Here is a 25,977-nt window from a genome sequence, read left to right as displayed (position 1 = left end):
TCGCAGCCTCTCAAGGCCTGTAACACCATGCCTGACTCAGGAATATTTCAAAGGATTCCTTCTTATGGGGGAGGTAAGAGATCGTTTGTACAGCCTTGCTGGATTATTACTTTCACTTTTCATTTCTTTTTTTAGTCAGGTGGTTATTGTTTTGATGAAAATGATGTCCCAGGTTATAATGTGTTATCATCTACTGGATGTAAGAATCACACCTGAAACCAAGGCATAATGAACAGTCCAAGAAAAAGTCTACAGTCTGCATTATCCAAGCTATCGTTGATGCCAACCAGTTTCAAAACTACCTACTGGAGTTACAGTTGTATCATTAATTATTACAGAGCCTCTGAGTTAGGATTTAATAATTTTTTCTTTATTTCTTTTTTAAACCTTTATTCATAAGACATTTTAGAGAGAAAGAAACAAGGCAGACTTACGATTACATTGTATGTGGACACACAGAAGTTATGAATATTTTTATCAACAGTTTGAAAAAGTTTGATCAAAGGAGATTAATTAATGGTAAAAGTGGAATTTCCGAAGGCACTCAGAGAAAAATCTGTACATTCTAGTCTTTTTCTCTCCCTCCCATCTCTTCGTCTTTTTTGTTCCGGGGAATAAACCCTGCACATGCAAGTACTCGATCACAGAATTACCCTAAGCATTATTTCTTAAGCAGCTCAGTTAATTTTGTTTTGTCTGCTTTATTCTCATACCATAGAAACATTACCTTTTCAATGAAGAGCTGGAAAAACCCAAGACTTATCGTAAAAAAAAAAAAAAAGCACAATTTATCTACTAAAATTGTCTATAACTGTTTTTTTTTATAAGGTTATCATTTCTGAGCTCTTTAAATGTCTCTGTTGTGGAACTCTGTCCTCTGGGCATAGTGTTGCCACTGTCCTCTTGAAGTCAGGGCAAGACTGGGCTCACTAACATTTTTCTTGTGGAAGGGGGAAAGGTGTGCAAAGCTTTGTATACACGCTCCCTGAGGGGTTAGCTGATGCTGTGGGAAGAGCTATTCCCTGGTGGTGTAGCTGCCCGTGCCTCTGTAAGCAGTCTTATAGCCCTGCTTCTCTCTGTAGCCCCCTGTTATTTTCATCATAGATTTATTTATTTTATTATATATGTGTGAGTGTCTTGCTCACATGTATGTATATGCTCTCATGTATGCATGCATGCATGTATGTATGTATGTATGTATGAATGTATGTGTGTGTGTGCCTTGTTCAGAGGAGTGTATTAGTTCTCCTGGAACTGGAGTTATACATCTTCACGAGCTGACATGTGGGTGCTGGGAACTGAACCCAGACTTCTGTTTCATCCTTCCTGCCACAGGAAGCCTAGTTAAACCCACAGCTTGAGCAGGCCAGACATGGGAGGATTCTTCTGTCTGTCACTGTTGTCTTATTTGCTGTGTTAGCGATTGGTTCCCAGCTCCGTGGGAAAAGTTAGCACTCCAACCTCACTGAACTGTTTCTGTTCAGAGTATATTTACTAGTGCCCTCCATTTTATTTTATTTTTTTAAAAAAAACTGACAATATTTTTTTATATTTTAAACTATTTTTCTAAAATTGACAAAGTATTTCAGAGAAAGAATAATATTATGAATGGGCTCATTTTCACAGCAACCTCCCATACCTTTTTTGAGGTATGGGCTTCAAAAAACTGCTTGTACTGAACTGTACTGTGTATGACATTGGATAATGTCATTAAACAGGAGCAGCTCAACCTTGAACAAAGCATCAGGACTTATCTGTGAGAAAAGTGGTCACTCATATACCACTTATAACTGAACGTAACTTCATGCCAGCCATGCTGATGTAAATAAATGCAATCTCTCCGTTCCTGTTTATGCCCAGGTATCCACTCTCCGAGGCCCCGAGCTAGGTCTGAGAAACACAGAGATGGACAGATGAGGTCTCTCTTCTGCCATTTCTCACATCCATGGAGACAGCTGGCCAGGGAATGCAGATACAAAATCAGGTGGCCTGCACTCGACAGGCCCCCCAAGTCTCCTAATTTTCATTGCTGGAATGACTGGGTTCTCTTGGCAAGCTAGAACAATCAGCCGAAGACTCTCTCAGTGGAACAATGTCCAACTGCCATTCATTTCACCATGCAGAAAGCATCTGAAAGATGTTGACTTTTGTTTCTAAGCAGAAATCATGGAAACTATATCCTCAGCAACAAAACCCTGACCCAGGAGGAAGTAGATGTAACAAAGTCTAGGAAAGTATGTGTGTGTGTGTGTGTGTGTGTGTGTGTGTGTGTGTGTGTGTGTGTGTGTGTGTGTGTGTGTGTGTGTTGGGGGAGGGGGTAGAGAAGGGTAGAAAGGAGATTGCTGGGTTCCACTTGGTGGGAAAAATAGACAACTATTAGATTTCACAAATGGCCCGTGGTGGATGTGTCCGCTCTCTTCTTAGCTGTCAGGAACCTAAAGGACTGAATTACCTTGGCAAAGGTGTTCTCAAGGGATGAAGAGAACAGAGAGCACGGTTCTGTGACTCAGGATGCAGGGCAGGTGAAGGGGAGCAAGAGACAGAATCTTCAGGAATCTGAGAGTTGTTCATCAAGGTTCACGGCACAGATCGTGTCCAAAGAAGCTGACCCCAGGACAGTGCCTTCTTCTTATCAGATCAGTTACCATGGTGGCTTTTACCTGGGGCACACTGGGGCTGGAAAGGCAACTCAGTGTTGAGCAAAGGAGTCTTCTCCGGGGGGCAAGGAGAAGAAGAAAGAGTGGGCCGAGTGGGTTTCCTCAGGGGCACAGGCCCCAGGAGACAGGCATTTGTAATATTGGTCTTCCCCATCCAGCACTTTGATTTGTCTGGAACAAAGAAAAGAGAATTTTCAACAGGAAAAAAAAATCATACGAATATCACAACCACCCCTGGTGTACCTAGAGTTGTAGGGTTGGTTGGACAGGGCTACATCCTGACCAGTTCTAGATGTTCCTACCTCGGGGGGGGGGGGCATCCTGGGTCTGACAACAAAGCTTTTCACCTTTCTGGGCCTAAAAGTTGTGGTCATATTGTGAGTTGATTTTTATGTGGTAAAGTAGTCTGTCTAAGCCTGGTGTCTTCAAGAGACAGGTCTGCCCCTTACCTGCCTCAGTTCAGAACGGCGGTGCCAACGATTGCGGGCATCTCTGGGCTCCGTTGTGAGGCTGAGGAGTACCTGATCCATCAAGTCCTCCTTGCAAGTGTTAAGCCTGGGGAAGTGTTAGCACGGCAGGAGCACCTGTCTACACTCACACTTGTAGGAGAGTTTTATACAACTTCCTGCCGATTTTCAATTACAAGTGCAGTTCCTTGGAAGGGTCGGAGAATAACATTTGTCACTGGGTGACAATTTCTGCCTTTCTGGGCTGAACAGACTCAAGTTTTGTATGTACTGGCTACAGTGAAAAAGAACCACTAGTGTCAATAACGGTGGCAATATCCGGGTGGGGGCGCTTTTAGAAGCCTCGCTGGAAAGTTTTGCTTTTTCTGTGATATCACAAAGGACCTCGTCTGTTTACAGTTGCTGAAAACTAAGAAGAAAGATATTTACCCAAGTTTTCTTGGCTTCCTCTGGCTCCCTTGATATTCTAGAGTTCCCTGTGGATAGGGCCAAGAACACACAGTCAAAGAAAAGCACCAAGTCGTTAATTTTTAATTCAAAGTGATTTTGTGTTGAATGCAAGCAGATGCTGATAATATCAGAAGTCACAGCATAATTTTTTTGATCAAAGGGCTCAAGTGAGCCTGATGAAGCATGCATCTTGCTCGTCTTTGATAAACCACATCAATTATTCACCGTGAAGGCAGACATCCTGACATGAAAGCAACAGATAAAGAGCCTAAGCACATGTTCACGAGGAGAGCAGAAGAGAGTGGGGGTGGGGCTGCCGGGGCTGGAACAGGTATTAATAACAGAATTATTAACTGGAAACAAAGCCGGTAAAACGGCTTTACGGCCACTTTGAACTCACGTTTAGCTGGTTATAGTACATGGTGTCCTCAGGGCTACTCAACATTTTGGGCTGCTGACACCGTCTGCGAGGTGCTCGCTGCTTCTGTGAGAGACCTTCTTCTGAACCTGCAGACAAGGAAACTTCACTGTAAGCCTTGCCGGGAGTTGGGGGAATGAACTGGGAAATGGCTCTTCGGGTAAATGTATTCAATGGAAGCCATGTCCTGTTTAAAAATAAAGCTTTGCCACTTCTAGGAGCAGTGTCATCATAATCCCCCCAAAACATGCACGCACGCACGCACGCACGCGCACACACACACACACACACACACACACACACACACACGCATGCTCGCACCCACGCACTCACGCACACACGCGCGCACAGACAGACAGATATCAATAATCCCAAGCAGGGGGCTGGCATCCATAACTTTGTAGCATATTTCCAATCCAAATCACCTGGCCAGAGTGACAGAGGGCAAATTGGTTTGTCCACACTGCTGAGGCACCAGCTGGTCGGTGGCCAGCCTCTGCCTAGAGAGTACCTGGAGGAGGAAAGTCCATTAGGAACAACAGAGCAATCTGGCATCGCTCACACCACATCTTCTGCTGAGAGTTCAAAGACATCTGGAGCACACACACTCCCGGGGAGAGGGGAGAGCACATCCTTCAGTGGGATGCACTTTAGGGGAACATGGCTTGATCTAGTGTTTACTGAAGTGCTTTGAACCATGCCACTGATCCATGTAGTTTCTGGAGGTGACATAAGGGAGGAGGAGAGGGACGACTGCTAGATTTCATGGGGTAGACTCCCAGAGTTAGTCTTGATTTCAAATCCTGGACCTAGAATGCTCTGGAGATGAAGAAACAACATGGCAGAGAAACCATGGTTCATTGCCCTTGTAAGCAAATGATTTTTGTGGACTCTTCTGGTTTTTTTTGGTTGGATATCTGAGTCAAGGTTCAGCAGTTCAGGCTAGAGAGATGGCTCAGTGATTAAGAGCATTTGCTACTCTAGAGGACCTGATTCAGTTCCCAGATTTTACGTGAGAAAGCCCACAACCACCTGTAACTCCAGCTGCGGGGCATTGAGATGTTCTGATCTTGGGCACTCACACTCATGCATACACACACAGGGACATGCACACACAGGTACACACACACACACACACACACACACAAGCATACACACACACACTTAATTTTTTTTTAAATCTTAAAAAAAGGCTCAGTAATTTTAACTTCTTGTCAACACACACACCAACCAAAGAATATTGTTCTAGGATCTCATAGGATAGCCTGGGCAAAATGTTTATGATAATTATCCACAAGAAGAGTTGGGGGGAGGTGGAGAGAGGGCTCAGTGGATAAGAGCAGTAGCTGTTCTGGAAGAAGACCCAGGTTCAATTCCCAGCACCCACATGGCAGCTCACCGTCATCTGTGACTCTGTTCCAGAGGCTCTGACGCCCTCTTCTGATCTCCAATGGCAACATGCACAAGGTGCATAGACACACGCATGCAGGCAAACCACGCACACACACGCACACACGCGCACACACGCACACACATGCAGTAAAAATAAATCTTAAAAAACAAATTGGAGCTCTGTGTTTAAAATCGTATTTTAACCTCAATAGAAATTTCCATTTTGGGTAGAAATTATAGAGGAAACTTTTTGTACGCTGTTTTCTAAAATCCAAGGGCTAACTGGTATATAAAGCCATTAAGATATACACATTATTGGGCTGCTGTATGATGGCTCTATGCGTATGCCAGGCAATACTTAAGTTAGGTCAAGCAAAGCTCCCATGTCAGATGTTTAACGTTATTTCTGTAAGAGGGAAGACATTCGTTCCTACTTCTCTCTTCTGACTATAAGATGCACACTAGATGGCTGAGGCACACAGACTTTCATACTCCTATTTGAACTGTATTCACTGATTAATGCTTTCCCTTTTTTCCTCCTTCTGTGTCTTCTGACTTTTGCTAGCCAATTTCCACTTCTGCGTAATAAACTCCTATTTACCCCACGTACCAATGACAGGTGCGGCCCTTGCCTCTTTTACTGTGAATAATCAGACCTAGTTCTATGCCTGCCGTTTAAACTTTAGTGCTTCACTCTCTGTTACAGCCCAGTAGAATTCTAGTGTGCATTTGAACCACATTCTTTTTAGCATCACCTGACGGACCCTTGGGCTATTTTCACTTCTTAGTAACTGTGGATAGTGTTTTAAAGAATGTGGGGTTGACATAGTGACATCATTTCCTCTGGGTATATCCTGTAGAAAAACTGCTACATCATGTAGTGGTTTTTATTTAAAATTTAATTGTTATTATGCACATGGGTGTTTTGCCTGCATGTCTGTCCACTGTGTGTATGTGCCAGGTAGCTACTGAGCAGGCCAGAAGAAGGCTTTGGATCCCCTGAAACTGGAATTACAGAGAGTTCTGAGCTGCCATGTGGGTGCTAGGAACCGAACCCAGGTCCCCTGGAGGAGCGACAAGTGCTCTTAACCACTGAGCCATCTCACCAACCCTTTTCTGTAGATTTTTTTGGAAAGTATTTATTTAGGTTTCTTACTATTATTTTACATGTGTGTCTGTAGGTATGCATGCAGGTATGCATGTATGCATGCATGTATATATGTATGTATGTATGTATACGCATACATATGCTTGTGATTTGTTATGTATGTCAGAGGATAACGATTCTCTTTTTTTCCCCTATCGTATAGGTTCTGGGGACCAAACTGAAGTTGTCAGATGTGGTGGTAGGTGTTTATTCTCCTCAGTTTTACATCAACCTGACACAAGCTAAAGTCATTTGAGAAAATGTCTCCATGAGATTTGCCTGTAGCATATTTTCTTAATTAACGATCGGTGTGGGAGGCCACTGTGGGCAGTGCCGTCTTTGGGCTGGTAGTTCTAGGGTCATAAGAAGGCTTGCAGGGTGTGGTGGCACACCCGTTTAGTCCCAGCACAATCTATCTGTGAGTTGTTCAAGGGCAGTCTGGTTTTCAAAGCGAGTTTCTGAACAGCCAGGGCTACATTAGAGAAGCCAGCCTTGAAAAATCAAAACCAAACCAACCAAAACTAAAACCTGTCTTCCAAAACCAAAACTAGAACCTGTCTTCCAAAACCAAAACTAAAACCTGTCTTCCAAAACCAAAACTAAAACCTGTCTTCCAAAACCAAAACTAAAACCTGTCTTCCAAAGCCAAAACCAAAATAACCAAAACCAAAACCAAAGCCTATCTCCCAAAACCAAAACCAAAACCCAAACCAAAAAACAAAAAAAAAAAAAGCAAAAAACAAAACAACAAACAAACAAACAAACAAAAAACAAGGGAAGAAGGTTGAACAAGCTATGAAAAGCAAGCCTGTAAGCTTCCTCTTGTGTGGCTTCTGCATCAGTTCCTAGCTGTAAGTTCTGGCCCCATTTAAGTTTCTGCCTGCCGGACTTCCTTTATTGGTGGGGTGTGCTATGAAACTCTAAGCTGGAACAAACCCTTTCCTCCCTGGTACTTTTGGTCATCACTCAGCCATAAAAACCCCACTAAATCTTTACCTGCTGCGTCAGCTTACTGGCTCTTTAAAAACACGGAGCTGGAAGGTAGGGATCTGGAGAGAGAGCTCAGTGGTTAATAGTACATATTGCTGGGGTCTGGAGAGAGAGCTCAGTGGTTAATAGTACATATTGCTTCTTTAGATGGCCCATAACCACCTGTAGCTCCAGCTGGATGGAATTTTACACTTCTGGTCCCTGTGCACATACATATGCACATACATATACATAATTAAAATTTTTTTGTTTTTTGTTTTGTTTGTTTGTTTCTTAAGACAGGGTTTCTCTGTGTATCCCTGGATGTCCTGGAACTCACTCCATAGACCAAGATGGCTTTCAAATTCATAAGTGGTCTGCCTGCCTCTGCCTCCTGAGGATTAAAGATATACACTACCACCGTTGGGCTAATTTTAAAAAATCTTTACATTTTAAATTTATTTCTTTACTCTGTGTGTGTGGTGTGTGTGTGTGTGTGTGTGTGTGTGTGTGTGTGTGTGTGTGATTAATTTAAGTAATCTTTTTTACTTTTGTTAGTCAGCTTTTTGAATTCCTTATATTCTAGATACTAACCTCTTGTTAAATATTTAGCTTGCAAATATTTTCTTTTTTTTCTTTTTTCTTTTTTTTTTTTTTTTTTTTTTGGTTCTTTTTTGTCGGAGCTGGGGACCGAACCCAGGGCCTTGTGCTTCCTACGCAAGCGCTCTACCACTGAGCTAAATCCCCAACCCCAAATATTTTCTTCCATTCTAAGTTTCTGTCTCTTTATTCCGTCGATTATTTCCTTTGTTGAATAAAAGATTTTTTATCTTGATGTACAGTTGTTCGATTATTTTGATTAATTTTACTTTTGTTGCCTGGGCCAATGTCCTGAAGCATTTATCTTAAGTTTGGAGAAATTTTTAAGATAGAGTGACGCAGAAAAGACCATTAGGAAAGCAAATTATGTTTCTTAAATATAAACTTTTAAAGCTTGATTTTTTTTCCTCCAATTTTGACAGAGCTATGCTTGGAAAAACACTAGCTTTGCAGACACTTTCAGCTGTCCGTTGTGGATGCCCCTACCTTGACCCATCCAGAGAGACTGGAACAGATAAATTTTGAATAACATCCCAGATCAGAGGCAGATTAAGAGGGTCAACCTCTCTTACCTCTAACACACATACATCTGTACTATAGGGTATTGTCTTAACCAAAGTGCCTTTTGTTTGTCTGTGGGGTTTCTATTTCTTTCGTTGGTTTTGTTTTTTGCCATAGAGTCTTACTATGTAGCCAGGCTGGCCTTGAATTTACAGAGAGATCGGCTTGCCTATGCTTCCTGAATGCTAGGATTACCCTCCCCCCGCTCAAAAAAGTTTCAAGTTGAATAGAAACTCACGGAAAGCACACTAACGGGCCTACAAGATCATATTACCTGATGAGGGCCCCAACACCCTCCCTTGGCATCCCAGTATCTGGAAAACTGTTTGGCACACAAGTCCACTGTTCCGGTTTCGTGGGAACTAAGGCAGACTCCCGATGGTTCCAATACAACCACTTCCTGTTTGCTTTCAAAGCCCATATTCTGCAACATGGCAGTCTGCAAGACACCAAGGCCTTCGTGTGTTTTCCAGATTTCTAAGATTGACCAGCAGGCATCTTGAGAGTTCAGGCTTTTGTGAACATGGCAGTACCAGGCTGCCATCTGCTCTCCCACAGACGTTCGAGTGTTACAGAAATTCTACCCATGGATCTGAAGTAGCCTTGGGTTCAGCTGGAGTTCAGCTCGTTTCAGCAGGACTTTGTATAATGTTTACACTTGATCAGAGCCTCGTCCTTCTCTTGGCTGATGAAGCTTCTACAAAGATGTGGTGCTCGACCTATGCTCTTAAGGGACTTAAGTGTTTTGTTGGTGGCTTCCTCAGAGTCTTACATGCAGTCATGGCTAAAATTTCACCAAGTTTAACATGTCTTCCATACATTTACAAAACCTGTGTTTAAGCATATGACACCTGTATTCTAGAATCTGTCATAATCCAGTCATCTAGCTTAGCATGGGATTAGAGTTTTTCCTAAGCTTGAGATCTCTGTGCCATCGTGTTCTGCAAAGACTGCGGTCCTGTCGTATTGCTTTGTCAGTGGAAAAAATGTGGATACCGTTTTTGACTGTAAGTAACCAAGTAAATAATTGGGGAAAATCTTTGTTTAATGAATACAATTAGAAAGCTAATATCGTGTTCTCCCTCATTTGCAGGGAAATGCAAAATAATGTATGTTTGTATGTATGTATCCTATTATTGCAAAATAATGTATGTTTGTATGTATGTATATATGTATGGATGCAAATAAATGAGCATGTGGGTCCAGTATAATGTAGAACAGAGGACAAGAAAAGCTAAATAGTGAGAGGGTCTGAATGCAGGTAGTGAACAGGAGATATAAAAGAAGGATATAGAACTACCTCATTTTAACTCCATCATGAATCTTTAGCTTTTTTATGAAGAACAAGAGCATACTAATGCACTGGACAGTGGAAGAATAAAATCCAGCCTGAAGCCTCATGGCTTCCGTTTTAATTGTATAGAAACTTATTGAGTAGTATGTAGTCTTTGTGTCTGATTAATTTCAGTGTGTATTTTCTTTTTTTTTTACTTGCAATTTTTTTTGTACTAAAGTTTAAAATTAAAAAAAAAATTGAAAAATTGCCGGTTGCTTTCCTAACAGTCAAACTTCCCCGAGCATTCTGTATTTTCTTGTTGTGTTATTTTGTTTGTCTCAAGAGAGGGTTTCTCTGTGTAGCCCTGGCTGTCGTGGAACTTACTTGGTAGAGACCAGACTGGCCTTGGACTCAGAGATCTGCCTGATCTCTGAGTAAAAAATAAGTAAATTTATTTGCTTTCGTGTATATGAATGAATGTTTTACTTGCATGCATGGATGTGCACTGTGTCATATATGGAAGGCCGTGATCGACCATGTAGGTGCTGGGAACAGAACTGGGTCACTCTTATCCTGTCAAAACATCAGCCCAGCCCCCCAGTTTAATGTATTTTTCATTGTCAAATCTGGCAGCTTTTACTCATGCACAGTGTAAGCCTCTGAAGTTCTCTCTAGGATCCCATAGATGAGGAAGGAAATGGCTTCCTCTTCTCTATTTGATTTGCTGAGTTACAGGATGTCAGCTATGAGAGCTCCATCCAATGTGCTGTTGTCTATAATGGCACACCTCACCTTTGCCACCCGTAATTGATATCCTTGCTCTAAAACAATTCTTTTGTAGGATTGTGGGCAGTGAAGGCCATAAGGGAGGGCAGCATAGGACATGCTGCCAATATTCTCCAGCCTGGGGAACAAGATGGGTTCTTGGTCTCTGAGGGATAGACAGACCAAGAAATAAAAGTCCTGGGACAACAGGAGAGGATGGTGGGGAAGTCACTGGCTCCCTTGCACGGTTTCTAGCAGTTTCCTGTGGTGGGTTTCTGAGTAGTGAGTGCTGATCTGATTGCCATTTTGTGGATGCTGTGCTCCCAGCATCACTTGCCAAGGAAAACATCCTCTTGAAGCAAACAGAGCGTTCGCTGTTCTAGATTTACAGATGGCAAAGCCCATACGGGTTGCGAGCTTTCCCCCTGGGGTGTTTCAATAGCACCAGAGTCACACACTTCGTGTACTGAGCCCTGCCAACTCCATGTGGAAAGGGAGTGCGTCACTCTTCCACCGATGTTCTTGGGGCATTTAGAGGTGACAGTAACCCAGCTGTTAGTTGGACAACCTCTCTCTGATGAGGCTGATCACTCTACATAGTTCTTGTGTCGATCCCGGGAAGTAGCTTCCAAGACCATGACCTGCCTTCTCCCATTTCACTGCGCCATTTCTAATGCGCCTTCCTTCAACTAAAAATATCTCAATCGTTTTCGTCATTTCATCTGATGTTGGAAAGGACAAACCGACCTAGAGGTATCAGCTTGGCATAGGAATCGAGAGCACACAGCTGGTTAAGACACAGCATTTCTGCAACCACAAACCACCGCGGCTACTTCCTTCTAACTCTACCAGCTGTTCACTTTTTAAAACGTCAATGCCAGGATCAAGGCCTGGACATAAATAGGAAAACATAAAACCTCTTGGCTGCCTTTAGTGTGCGGCCAAGGCTGGGAAACATGGTTCCTGGCTATAGAGCCTTTTCCATCCAGAAAGATCACGTGGTGGAAAGCTGGAGACGATGCGCAGACCCTTACCAGGGCTATCTACAGAAGCATCTTCCCAAAGGGTGAGATGGCTTCCCAAAGCCTTGTCCCTCTTGTACCCTGATGGGTGAGCTGTTTCTGGGATGCTCAGAGCCTTAACAGGGATGACGAAGGGAGAAATCTACCTCGGGAGTTCAGATTTGACATGGAAGTCATGAACTTTCGAGGTAACTCTGATTTGGTCCCTTGCTTCTACAGCAGAGGGATTCAAGGTTGGCTGAGCATAGGTCTCCTCTCCCAGTGTCCTGGTTTGATTTCCATTGCTGTGGTGAAATAAGCCTGACAAAAGGCACCTTTGGGGAGAGGGAGTTTATTTTGGATCATGATTCCAAGTTATAGTCTGTCACGGCAGGGGAGAGTCTCGGAAGGGATTGAAGTAGCTAGTCACATTCGCAGTCAAGAGCAGAGAGAACACATGCATGAATGCATGCATGAGTGCTGTCTTCAGAGTCACATTCGCAGTCAAGAGCAGAGAGAACACATTCATGCATGCATGTATGCATGAGCCTTTTTTTTTTAAAGATTTATTTATTTATTTATTTATTATATATAAGTACACTGTAGCTGTCTTCAGATACACCAGAAGAGGGCATCGGATCTCTTTACAGATGGTTGTGAGCCACCATGTGGTTGCTGGGAATTGAACTCATGACCTCTGGAAGAGCAGTCGGGTGCTCTTAACTGCTGAGCCATCTCTCCAGCCCTATGCATGAGTCTTCAGAGTCACTTTCCCAGTCAAGATCCCAGAGCATGCACGCATGCTGTGTTGTTTCCTTTCTTCAGTCTTATCCAATCCAGGATAGAAGCCATGAAGTAGTGCAGCTCACAGTCAGCGTGGGCCTTTCTACCTCCACGTATGCAAGACAGTCTCTCTCTTACAGCTATGCCCACAAGAGAAGCTAATCCAGACAGCTCTTACTGGAGACTCTATTCATAGGTGATTCCAGGTTGGGGTAAACTGACAATCAAGGCTCTCCAACACACCTGATCTACTGTCATATTTTTGACAAGATTCTTGACTTAAAGTACCAAGATGGTGTTGGATAAGGTAGAACCTACCTTTAATCCCAGGACCTGGAAGGCAGATATCTGTGAGTTTAAGGCCAGCAAGTTCTACATAGGGATTCCAGGGTACTCGAGCTGCATCGTGAGACCCTGACTCAAATAGCAATAAATAAACAAATGAACAAACAAAGAAAACCTCCAGGGTCTAGGTCATGGTTTCTGCTATGGTGTGAGTGAGTGTGTTATAGTGTGCAAAAGTGTTTGATTTGTGTGTGTGTGTGTGTGTGTGTGTGTGTGTGTGTCTTAAACTGGGACTTTCTCAGAAGCTTTCACATGACCAAATCTAAATTCAGGAAAAGCTAAGGAGCTTAGTGGACTTCCGAAGCACACACACACACACACACACACACACACACACACACACACACACAGAGAGAGAGAGAGAGAGAGAGAGAGAGAGAGAGAGAGAGAGAGAGAGATATTTTTCTCCTGGGCTATATGTGTAATTCAGATCTTGCTCTCTAAGATGAAAGGAAAGATAGAAATTTTCCCAGTTGCCATGTTATGTCATGAATAATTTCCTTCAAAATCGCAAAATTGCTACAAAGAAAACATCCCTGAGTTAAATTAGTGCCTGTGGAAGATGCTAGAGTTGTAAATTGTCTACGTGGAATATTAAACTAGTTAGAGATATGGCGAAAATTTTCCCTGAAAACCATTTCATAACTTAGGAGCTGGAATGTGCAAGCGAATACTTGTGCATGTGCACATGCACACACATACACACACATACACACATGCACCCACATGCGCACACACATGCGCACACATGCACACGCACGCACACACGCGCGCACACACACACACACACACACACGCACGCACGCACGCACGCACGCACGCACACTGAATTAGTTGAAGCAATCTCTTGCTTAGGTGTCTCCTCTACATGGTGTGTTCTCTGGTTCTGTCAATCAGGTTGTTGCTGATTCTAACAACAATCATTTTCTCTATCATGGGAATTTGGAATCTCTCAAGAAGGGAGATAAAAATCAGCTTTTCAAGGTAAGTTTATTGCTATTTTTAAAAAGTTTATTCAGGGGCTGGGGAGCGTTCAGTTCCTAGCACCCATATGGCAACTCCCATCTATTGGTAACTAATTCCAGGAGATCCAACACCTTGGCCACCGTGGGCACTGCATATGCAGACACGTGTGTGATAAAATACTCATACACATGAAATAACATTAACAAACTTTCATATTCCATATATTTTTTGGGGAACCTACATTCACTTTCTTAAACTAAAAACGTACTCACTTAGGTTCTTTCTATTTTAACTTTCCTTTCCTCTTTAACAATAGATTTGTAACTACTTTTCATATCATTAGCCTGTTTTGAAAATCATGTATCTCTTTAACAGACATTGTTTTACAGTATTGAACAAGCATCATGATCAAAATGTTAGAGGTAATAGCCCAACTGTCTCAACTCTTTAGTTCCCTTCTTTTATTAGTAGCTATGGCTTGGACGGGTGTTTATTTTCTATCCAGTGATGGTCTAAACTCTGTTATTTCCAGTGGCTGCAAAATTTTCTTTTTGTAGATGAAATATGGCTAATATGTAGAATGTCCTCTTTAGGGACTAGATATGATTTCCACTGTGTTTTTGTATAACCAGTGCTGGGATTGCAAACACCAGAGAAACCTTAAAACACAGACGGTGAGAAAGCAGGCAGTTTTGGCACATGCCTTTAATCCCAGCAATCAAAAGGTAGAGGCAGGTGGATCTCTGAGTTCGAGGACAGCTTGGTCTACAGAGCTGCACAGACAAACTCTGTCTTGAAAAACAAATCAAGACAAAGAAAAGGAGTAACTTTCTTAAGTTCAGCATCACTTCTTGTCATATTCATACACTACATAAGATCACGTTGGAGATCACAGTAACCCACCCACCCACCCACATTTGAGGAACAGTGCGTGTGTGTTGGGGGGGGGAGGAGACCTCAAGTCTTGGAGTTTGAAGACCCCAACTGTGAATGGAGTACAAAGCTATAGATACAGCTTGGTGTTACTGTCTTGGTAGCACTGACATGAGGCAAAAAGATATGGAAGGAGGACACATGATAAACGTGGAGCTCACAGGTGCTACAAAGTGTGGTCGTCTGGTTGTTGTCTGATTTTGGTGGAACTGTGGCGTTATCCCCCCTCCCAGCCCCCTTCACTGCACAGCAGAATCACAGAAAGGCTTGGGAAGAATACAAGCTCCTCACTTAGGAGCTCCTAACTCAATAGGTCAGGCGAAGGAGTCCCGGCACCGTGAGTGCTTAAGAAAGACTCTTCTCCCAGGAGGTTTTAATTTGTAGTCAGGGCTGGGAAAGGCAGAGATTTGACCCTTTCCCCTAGTGTGTGTCAGGGTTTGCAGATTAGCTGGGTGTCGCTTGGAAAAGCTGGCATAAGCTCACAGAAGTTTTAACTGAGAGAAAGGGAATTCTGGAAAAGGGAAGTGTCTCTCTCTGGGCAGGAGGCTGCGTTAAATGGCTGGAGCCCAAAGCAGACACCAGGGCTCCTTGATCTCCCAGGACACGGACAGAGTCGCTGCTCTTCTTGCAAGAAACAGTTTGCTGACCGTGGAACTAGACTCTCTCTGGTTTCCAGACTGATGACGGTACTCTTCGGAGGTTTGAGGTAACAAGTGAGTAACAAAGATTCAAAGCCATCTGACCCCAGGAGCTCTCCTTAAAGTGAAAACGAATGTAAAGAAGAACCTGAGAAGAACCTGCAGGGCTGTTGGGGGCAGGGCCGGCGAGGTGTCTAGGACGGGTCACACTTTACCAGTGATAAGGCGTGGTTTTTATATAACTTCTGTATAATACCGACTGTTTGCCTCGTGTCATTCATCTTTCTGGCCTTAGCTTTTAAATGGTTCAGAGGCTCACCATGCTCCCTTCCACAGGGTGCTGGCTGACCTTATTTAGGGACCATCATTGAAATGGCTGTGCCCTAACTTCTGCCTGATGTGAGCAGGGATGAAGGCAAATTGGTAACCAAACTGTACCCAGTAGAACTAACTGTACCCAACTGTACTAACTCATCTTTTAAAAATATCAACATGAGAACACTGAAACCAGTAGTATATCAGTTAGGAGTCTCGAAGGTGTCATTTCTGGGGGCAGGGAGACAGTGTCCAGTGCAGGGAGACAGTATCCAGTGCAGGGAGACAGTGTCCAGTGCAGGGAGACAGTGTCCAGTGCAGGGAGACAGTGTCCAGTGCAGGGAGACAGTGTCCAGTGCAGGGAGACAGTGTCCAGTGCAGGGAGACAATGTCCAGTGCAGGGAGACTGCACAGTGCAGGGAGACAGTGTCCAGTGCAGGGAGTGTCCATACAAAAGTGGATTAAAAAGAGTGAATGAATTTCTCTGAACAGAGAAACAGCATTCTATGTGTATAAGCATGTGGGATACCATGCTGCTGGTTTGACTAGACCAATTATAACTGGATCTTTGGGGTCCTGGGGTGGGAGATGCTGGAGTCCTTGTCTCAAGCTCTGTACCTGTCCTGGGCTCTGTCTTCCTCTGCTGGTGTGCAAAGCCTGATGAAATCTCACAGCAGTCAGATAGAGATAGAAGACAAGTACAGAGACAAGTTCTGGCCCTTGTTGCTGTCTTGACACAAGGTCTCTCTATTATGTAGAGACACCTCCCTGGCTATCCTGGAACTCACGGGCTCTGCCTCCTGAGTTCTGGGATTAGAGGTGTGCACCACCATGCTAGTTGATGGAATTGAATCCTATTACAGAGGGTTGTGAGCCACCATGTGTTTACTGGGAATTGAACTCAGGACCTCTGGAAGTGCAGTCAGTGCTCTTAACCACTGAGCAATCTCTCCAGTCTCCACATCCTTTTCTTAATTCTCCCTTTTCTTTCCTCCTCTCTCTCCCATCCCTTCCTCCCCCAATTTCTTTCCTTCCCCTCTCTCTTCCCTGATTAAATCTACATCAATTCCTCCCTCTTAGAAATAAACAAGCAAAAAATAAAATAAATAAAAACCTTTCTTGTGAGGCCAGTTAACGCAGGCCTGTAGTCCCAGCTAGTCTACATGCCGAGGTAGGAAGATCCCAAGTTCAAAGCCTATCTGGACTATAGAGGAGTTCAAACCCAGCCTGGGTAACTTGGATCCTACCTCAAAGTTGATCAAACAAGTAACTATGGGTGTGTATGTGAATGGTAGAGCACTTGCCTAGTGTTCATGAGGTCCCAGGTTCAACCCGTATGGTTGTGAAACAAAGCAGAACAAGGGGAGGATGAAACTGCTGCATGGAATTTTGAAGGGGGTGTTGGCATGTCAGAGGGTGTACATTCTCTTCTGAACATCCTGAGCTCTCCTCAGAGCCACACTCCTTCCCAGGGTGTGAGCAGTGAGGGATCACACTCCTTCACAGGATGTGAGCCCTGAGGAGTCACACTCCTTCCCAGGGTGTGAGCAGTGAGGGGGTCACACTCCTTCCCAGGGTGTGAGCAGTGAGGGATCACACTCCTTCCCAGGGTGTGAGCCCTGAGGAGTCACACTCCTTCCCAGGGTGTGAGCAGTGAGGGGGTCACACTCCTTCCCAGGGTGTGAGCAGTGAGGGATCACACTCCTTCACAGGATGTGAGCCCTGAGGAGTCACACTCCTTCCCACGGTGTGAGCAGTGAGGGATCACACTCCTTCCCAGGGTGTGAGCAGTGAGGGATCACACTCCTTCCCAGGGTGTGAGCAGTGAGGGATCACACTCCTTCCCAGGGTGTGAGCAGTGAGGGATCACACTCCTTCCCAGGGTGTGAGCAGTGAGGGATCACACTCCTTCCCAGGGTGTGAGCAGTGAGGGGGTCACACTCCTTCCCAGGGTGTGAGCAGTGAGGGGGTCACACTCCTTCCCAGGGTGTGAGCAGTGAGGGGGTCACACTCCTTCCCAGGGTGTGAGCAGTGAGGGATCACACTCCTTCCCAGGGTGTGAGCAGTGAGGGGGTCACACTCCTTCCCAGGGTGTGAGCAGTGAGGGATCACACTCCTTCCCAGGGTGTGAGCAGTGTGAAGGCAGGGAAAGGGGAAAGCTATGACCCAAAAGCTCTCTAAGTCTCCCCCAACTTGGAGCTGCAGAGCAATAGCCACTTGGGGTCTCATTTGTGAAGCAGACACAAAGACTTTTTCCTGTTGGATTTTGAAGGAGACAATGTAAAATGTACTCAGACTTCAGACAGGAAAGTACCCCAGTGAATACACCTTAATTTCATCTTATCCCGGCCATTTGTTCACAGAGCAAGGCTGCACAGGGATGTGGGCTCCTTTGAGCCCCTCGGCTGATCATTTGGTTACAGACAGACTAAAAGATCTCATCATGATCACACCTGGTTGGCCTTTGCCAGCTCTGGCTAAAGTCCAGGTTAACACAGCACGGCTATGCAAACCCCAACCTAAGTCTATAACTATTTTAAACATGAAGGTGGTTAAGAGCATGAAGATGTCTGAGGGACATCATTAGATGAATGAAGAGGGTTAGGGAGATTATATATACAAATGACTGGCAGGTCAGTCGCAGGTGACTGATCAGAAGTAGGAAACAGTGAACAGGGCACCAAAATCAGGGGAAGGGCTTTCTTTTGCGTAAACGACATGAAAGAAAAATGAAACTGTAGTGATGAAAAATCTCACCATTGCTGTTATTTCAACCTTACTCTCTGAAAAAGCCAAGAAAATACTACTGTTGGGGTTCCTTTCCCATTTTGTGTTGAATATCAAGGCAGGGACAGGGGTAGGGGCAGAGGCAGGGAGGGATTTTCCTTTGTATATTACAAAATACAATCTGGTCTAACTCCCTCATAAGGATGCCAAGAGTCATGCAAAGAGTAGGACACAAATCTCTTTCTGTTCCAATCAAGAACTCGGAGTTTTGGGCACTGGAGAGAGGACTCAGTGGTTAGGGTACTTGCTGGCCAGTGGAACAGGCTTCAGTTCCCAGCAGCCACATGGTGGCTCACAACCATCTGTAACTCTAATCTCAGGGACCATTTGCTTTCTTCTGGTCTCTTCAGGCACCAGACACACATGGTACACAGACAAAATGCCCAACACATAAACTAAATAATAATAATAATAATAATAATAATAATAATAATAACAACAACAACAATAATAATAATACTGATTTAAGTGGGGTGTGGTGGTGCCTGTGTTTAATCCTAGCAATCAGTAGGCAGAGGTAGGCAGATCTCTGGGTTTGAGGCCAGCCTGGTCTAAACAGTGAGTTCCAGGTAGCCAGGGCTACACAGAGAAATCCTGCCTTGAAAAAAAAACCAAACCAAACAGCCAACCAAAATCAAAATTTAGAGTTTTGATCGACAGGATGGTTCAAAGGCACTTTTCGTGTAACCCAACGGCCCAAGTTCAATATCTGAGACCCAGTGGTGGAGGAGGAGAACTGACTGCTGCAAGTTGTTCTCTGACATCCACTAGAGTTATGTGGGACATGTGTACCATACAAGTACACCAACGTAATAACAATACACGATAGTCTCTCTTTAAACATCAGATTCTATCTCTTTAGAGTATCCCTGAACCACTAAATTTCTTTCCTTCTCTTACAATTTGATGTGAGCTAATAAAACCCTGCACAGAAACAATATCAACAGCCCGACCTACCATCCCTTCCTGCCTCGAGTCTCTCTGCTGGAATGGAGATTCTCACCAACCGAACTATGGACTTTCTTTACCGTCACAGAAGCAAGCCAAGCTTAACCAGAGGAAAATACTGGCTGCTGTAACCAACTTCTCTGAAAACCGGTGTCTCAGTGTCACACAAATGGTTTAGGTCTCGACAGAGAAATTAATCATTTTCTTTCTCAAGTTTCTTTGCTCTGACTCTGTGTGCTGACAAACATAAGCTGCCTTGGCCACTGAGACTAGGACTAAAAATTCTAGTGTGATTCAATTTTAAGTTTCCAAGTGCATCTGTTTCTGGGGAATTACATTCAATGGTCCTCGGGCATTGACCTCCACAGGAAACATTCAGGGACTTGATTGTCTGGGCATAGTCAAATAAAATATTAACAATCAGAAGCTGGGTAGCATTTATTTGGTAGTATAGAGAAGATCGTATTATCAGCAGCTCTCTGGTGCGGTGATCTTGGCCATCCCTGATGATGCTGGGAAACGGGCCACCAGCTCCGGAAGGGTGGAGAGCTCTGGCTCACTTGGCACTTTCTCATGTCAAGCTCTCTCCTCTTGTATGAGACAGGACCCAGCAGAGAGAGGTTAAATGTGTTGAGGAGCCAGTCCAGCCTGGGGTCATTGGCAATCAAGGACCAGCATTAAAAGTCAGCAGGAGACTAAGGGTCTGTGACAAGTTTGGCTCAGGCACCATCTGGAAGGATAGAGGCTGTGCAAGCTGGAACCCCCCCCCTCTCTGACACACACATACACACACACACACACACACACACACACACACACACACACACACTCATGACAAAGAAACCCTTTTAGGCTTCTTGGAGATACAAACACTAGCATTTGAGCTTTCCTTAACACAAGTCCTTCATTGAAAGTTATTATTTTCAAAGTACTCTGTTTTTGAGAGGAGCTGGCCTGGCTAGCTATAGTCCTAGGTTAACCTCCCCTCATTGGTCAGTTATTGATTTACTGATGACCGGTTTTAAATCAGCCCAAGATCAAGGGGTCAGGAAACTCAAATAAGGCAGGGTGGAAAGGAGAGAGAGACAGAAAGAAAAAGACAGACAGAGTGACAGAGGGACATGACTCATATAGCACATTTAACTATATTGTATATGTTATAATACATATAATAAGAGGCATTCAAAGATAAACATTACTTTACTTTGGATGCCTTCACAGTGATCATTTAAAATGTACTTTATGCATTGAAAGTTGTAAACTAAGCCATGGGTGGTAGAAAATCTGTACAAAGAGATGGCAGTTGTCTGTGTGTATCCAGGCTTGCTCTACATTGTTGATTAAATTGTCATCTTCCTCCTCCTCCTCCTCCTCCTCCCCCTCCTCCTCTTCCTCCTCCTCCTCTTCCTCCTCCTCTTCTTCTTTTCTTCTTCTTCCTCTCCTTCTTTTTGTTCTTCTTCCTCCTCCTCCTTCTTCAGCTTAGATTTCTGAATATCCTATCTTACTCCTTTATTTATAAATATGTAAGAAGGAAAAATGCTTTAAAATACAAGCTTCTTTTGATCATAGGTGGTTAGAACACAGGGATGCCCTATAATGTAGTCTTTAAGACGTATTAAAATACTAATTTAGACAAACCCCTGGACTCATTGTGAGAATTGTTAATATTATAGATGAATTCATGAGGAGATTTTGTGTGTACACTAGTTCATTCTTGGGTGGTTTTAATGTTAGTCTTCAGCCTCGTTTTCATTCTGATATCAAAGTAGCCATTACAAGGAAAAAGACCCAGGGCTTTTGGGGTGGTATTTCTAAGATTGCTTTTATGAAACTTTCAATAAATTTTGAGATTTTGGGGTAAATAAAATCACACAGTGCCTGAGTGAGTGATTACTGTGACCTATATAAATGTATGACCACATATGTGTGTTTTTGCATATCATACTATGTGAGACTGTTAGCAGGAACTTGGAGCAAGGTTTGTCAGGAAGATATAGTTTATACTATGTTCTGTCTTAGGTGGCTTGAACTTCATTCATTTAAAACACATGTACATGCATTTTGGTACATGATATTTAGTTTATGTAGAGCTGGCATTAAAATGAGGGTGTCAAGCATGCTGTGTTTGTCTCGTACCTTTGAACTGTGCTTTTCAATGCCTAGTTTAATATGTAAAACAAACCTATAGGGTACCTACTGGAGAGCCATTCTCTTTGTTGTTCTCCACATTTGTGCTGACTTTTATCCTGGACTGCATTTTAAAATCATCTCTACAGTGAACACCATGGGTGATAGAACTGTGTCTTCCTCCACTACAGAGGTTTAAGTCATTCTTTGAGTCTGTCTTAAAGGTTGGGATGGAAGTTTGGGTAGAAACAGTTCCCATAGGCTTGTATATTTGATATTTGGTCCCTTATACCTGCCACTTTGATCACGTCCAGGAGTTATAGACTACTGGGCTCATACACTTCTCTTCTCTATGCTGATGCAGCTCTGAAAAGTACATTTCTATTACTCATTAACTAGAAAAGCATCTCACATCAGAATGTACGACTCAGATTTTATCCACAGTCCCTCAGAGTCTGGAGTTATAAAATTGCTCATCAGAGTTAGCATTTAGAAGTTCTCAATTGATAATAAGCCCTGTGTATGGTTTATTTTTCCTAGCTATGCTTTAATAGTAGTAAGCCATAAGCCATTTACCATAAATACATTTACAAATTAGAATGTATCTGGGTAGCAGCTATTTGAAAACACTACTACAATTTGCATTGTTCCTTGTGGATTGATGTCTATATGCAGGTGAGGGCAGGCACAAGATAAGGCAAGACCTGTGATTGGGCAGTGAAAAAGAAAGGCAGGGACAGAGTTTTTGAAAGACAGGAGAGAGAGAGGAGAAATGGAGAAGAAGAGAAGATGGAGGAGGAGAAGGATGACCCACCCCATTTGGCTTTAATAGCCATAGGTAGCTATGAATAAGGGATGGATTATTACAGGACAATTTTCTTACCTAGGTGGGCAGTTTATATCAATATCAATTGGCTCTGAGTTGATTGTGTAGACATTTTATGGGGTGAGAATTTACTGATATAAATCTGATTATAAGCCTCTAGAATTTTAATGGATTACTGGAAATCGTGACTATAAACACAGAGGGCAGATGCTGGAAATGTGAGCAGAGTCTGTAGCAGATGGCTGTGAGATAGATGGCCGCTGATGGGGCTAACCATGGAGGCAGAGAGACCACTGGGGATAGAGAGTGACAGGAGGTAGCATGACATAGTGCCTGGTGCTTTCATTGCTCATCGTTTTTCTATTATTTACTGCTACAGGTGGCGCCCAACGTGGGGCTAACCATGGAAGTGGAGAGATCACCATGGGGTCTAGAGAGTATTCGGCAGTAGTGTGGGATGGAAATTGGGAACTAATGAGTTGGGTGGGATATTTTGAGAACTCTGGGTTAGAGAGTCTGCCACGATGGAAACACCCCACTAGTGCCATGTGGCCTGCTGGTGTCAGCATTAGCATGGTATGGTGTCTCTCCATCTTTATCTATTATTTACCAACCTATTATTTACTTAGCGAACCAACATGTTAGCTAATAATCCACTAACAATTTAAGATTATCAGCCTGAGAGTTAGAGTTTTATTTTCTACATGAGAGAGTCACATGGACTCAAGCGAGGGAACCTTGAAATGAAGAAACACAGAGAGCTCTTAGGTCCCCTGTTGTGATAAGTACTGACTGCTCTGGGTCAGGGAACAGAGAGTGTGGCTTAATTCAAAGACTGGTTTAGTTGCTTTTAGAATAGATTTATATACAGAGTTTGTCCAAATCACGTGGGGAATTTCGCCCACAATTTGGAACTAAGATAGATAAAATAGAAGTCTGTAGCACCAGGCAGAGTGCATAACAGACATATATTATAGAAATTGCTAGTGAATAGAGGTCAAAGGCTCCAGGTAGAGAGCTTAACAGATAGATGCTATAAAGATATAATGCTCTAATAAGTCTTACAGGATACTCATATTTTTTCTAATGTGGGCTCCACAGGAATTTTGGATTAAAATCCTGGTTTGACAAGCTGCCTGCTTCTTATTAGCAGGTATTAACAGAAGTATGATTAAATTGATTTTATAGTTAGAAGGAGAGAATACAGATTTTGCCTGAGTCACGTGGGAAATTCTGCCCATAGTTTACAACTAGTACAGGGGAAAATGCTATGGATCCAAGCACAGGGCATAATAGATAAAAGCTGCCTATTGGCAGGTATTAGTGGAAGTTTACATTAAAAATATATTAAAGTCTACAGAATAACTCATTTTTAAAATGTGGGCTCCATGGGAATTTTGGGTTTATATCCTGACATGACAAATTAAAAAAAGGCCTAAAAATAGGCTCCTACAATATTTTAGTTTACTTCATTTGTTTTGGCTTGTTTTAATTTTCAAAATGGGTGCAATTTTGAGTTTTGTGATAATATTTCTCTGGGTGAGAATATAAGATACAAGCTTTTCTGGTTGTCAACTGAAGGATATGCTGATTTGGGAAAAGGGTTTGTCTTTGCCATTTTAGAAAAGGTGATTAGTCTCTGGATACCTTCCAGAGCAATATGAATCAGATCTGATAGAGGGAGACCACTTGAAGAACTAGATTCAAGAGAATAAAAAAAAAAAAGAAAGGAAGAAAGGAAGAAAGAAAGAGAAGAATTTCATTCTAACCAGTCTGTACACCCTACAAAGACTCATAATATTCATACAGATACGTTGATGATACTAAAATTTTGTTTTAAGGTTTATATATTACATAATGCACAGCTTTGATGGGTCTCATCATCAGACATGCTGAAATGGCCTGCTTGAACTCCTGATCTCAGGGACTTTCAGCTGAATACAGTCAGGACAGACATCAGAGACTACAGTGATCATTGGTGTGTCCTTCTTAAGGCTTGGCCAGCTCCCTTACTTTCCCTACCTGCTCCCCTCCCCCAGATAGTTCACTGACCATATTCAGCCTGAAGAAGTTATGAAGAGTCATTGACCCAATGTCCTTGAGGACTGAGGGTGGTAGTTCTGACATTGTCTTTCTGGGGAATTTAGAAATGGTCATAATTTAGCAGGGAGAAATTAGCTAGAATTGATAGTGCAGCCATAATCTCATTTGGTATAAATCCTTACATTTGTTACTAAGTTGAAGTTATAATCTCATACTTGGTACAGAATTTATTTGATACAAATTTAAAGTTTTCATTGGTACAAATTTATTATTGATATGAAATTGAAACTTACATTGTTACTCTCATATAGGCATTGTGCCTATACAACACATTTAAGAATACAAGGCTTATTCTGTAAGGCAAAGGACACTGTGGTTAGGACAAAACGGCAACCAACAGATTGGGAAAAGATCTTTACCAATCCTACAACAGATAGAGGCCTTATATCCAAAATATACAAAGAACTCAAGAAGTTAGACCGCAGGGAAACAAATAACCCTATTAAAAAATGGGGTTCAGAGCTAAACAAAGAATTCACAGCTGAGGAATGCCGAATGGCTGAGAAACACCTAAAGAAATGTTCAACATCTTTAGTCATAAGGGAAATGCAAATCAAAACAACACTGAGATTTCACCTCACACCAGTGAGAATGGCTAAGATCAAAAACTCAGGGGACAGCAGATGCTGGCGAGGATGTGGAGAAAGAGGAACACTCCTCCATTGTTGGTGGGATTGCAGACTGGTACAACCATTCTGGAAATCAGTCTGGAGGATCCTCAGAAAATTGGACATTGAACTGCCTGAGGATCCAGCTATACCTCTCTTGGGCATATACCCAAAAGATGCCCCAACATATAAAAAAGACACGTGCTCCACTATGTTCATTGCAGCCTTATTTAAGCTGGAAAGAACCCAGATGCCCTTCAACAGAGGAATGGATACAGAAAATGTGGTACACCTATACAATGGAATATTACTCAGCTATCAAAAACAACGACTTTATGAAATTCGTAGGCAAATGGTTGGAACTGGAAAATATCATCCTGAGTGAGCTAACCCAATCACAGAAAGACATACATGGTATGCACTCATTGATAAGTGGCTATTAGCCCAAATGCTTGAATTACCCTAGATGCCTAGAACAAATGAAACTCAAGACGGATGATCAAAATGTGAATGCTTCACTCCTTCTTTAAAAGGGGAACAAGAATACCCTTGGCAGGGAAGAGAGAGGCAAAGATTAAAACAGAGACTGAAGGAACACCCATTCAGAGCCTGCCCCACATGTGGCCCATACATATACAGCCATCCAATTAGACAAGATGGATGAAGCAAAGAAGTGCAGACCGACAGGAGCCGGATGTAGATCTCTCCTGAGAGACACAGCCAGAATACAGCAAATACAGAGGCGAATGCCAGCAACAAACCACTGAACTGAGAACAGGACCCCCGTTGAAGGAATCAGAGAAAGAACTGGAAGAGCTTGAAGGGGCTCGAGACCCCATATGTACAACAATGCCAAGCAACCAGAGCTTCCAGGGACTAAGCCTACTACCTAATA

At 43.1% G+C, this 25,977-nt stretch overlaps 1 protein-coding gene across 3 annotated transcripts in view; it reads right to left on the bottom strand.

Annotated features, from left to right (window-relative positions):
• Positions 1–348: 348 nt before the first annotated feature.
• Positions 349–25,977, bottom strand: part of Myo3b (myosin IIIB) — a 406,405-nt gene continuing 380,776 nt past the window's right edge. For 2 of the 3 annotated variants that reach the window (XM_087653545.1, XM_087653546.1), the window contains exons 32-34: positions 3,975–4,081; positions 3,554–3,600; positions 349–2,828 (exon numbers count right to left, since the gene is read on the bottom strand). In XM_087653545.1, the coding sequence (XP_087509671.1) occupies positions 2,690–2,828; positions 3,554–3,600; positions 3,975–4,081 (293 nt within the window). In that variant the 3' untranslated portion in view covers positions 349–2,689. 3 annotated transcript variants of the gene reach the window in all.

Source organism: Rattus norvegicus, chromosome 3 (assembly GCF_021556685.1).
Source record: "Rattus norvegicus strain SHRSP/BbbUtx chromosome 3, alternate assembly SHRSP_T2T, whole genome shotgun sequence".
NCBI classification, from domain to species: Eukaryota; Metazoa; Chordata; class Mammalia; order Rodentia; family Muridae; genus Rattus; species Rattus norvegicus.
Note: the sequence above shows the minus strand (reverse complement) of the source record. Positions and strands in the feature narration are given on the sequence as shown.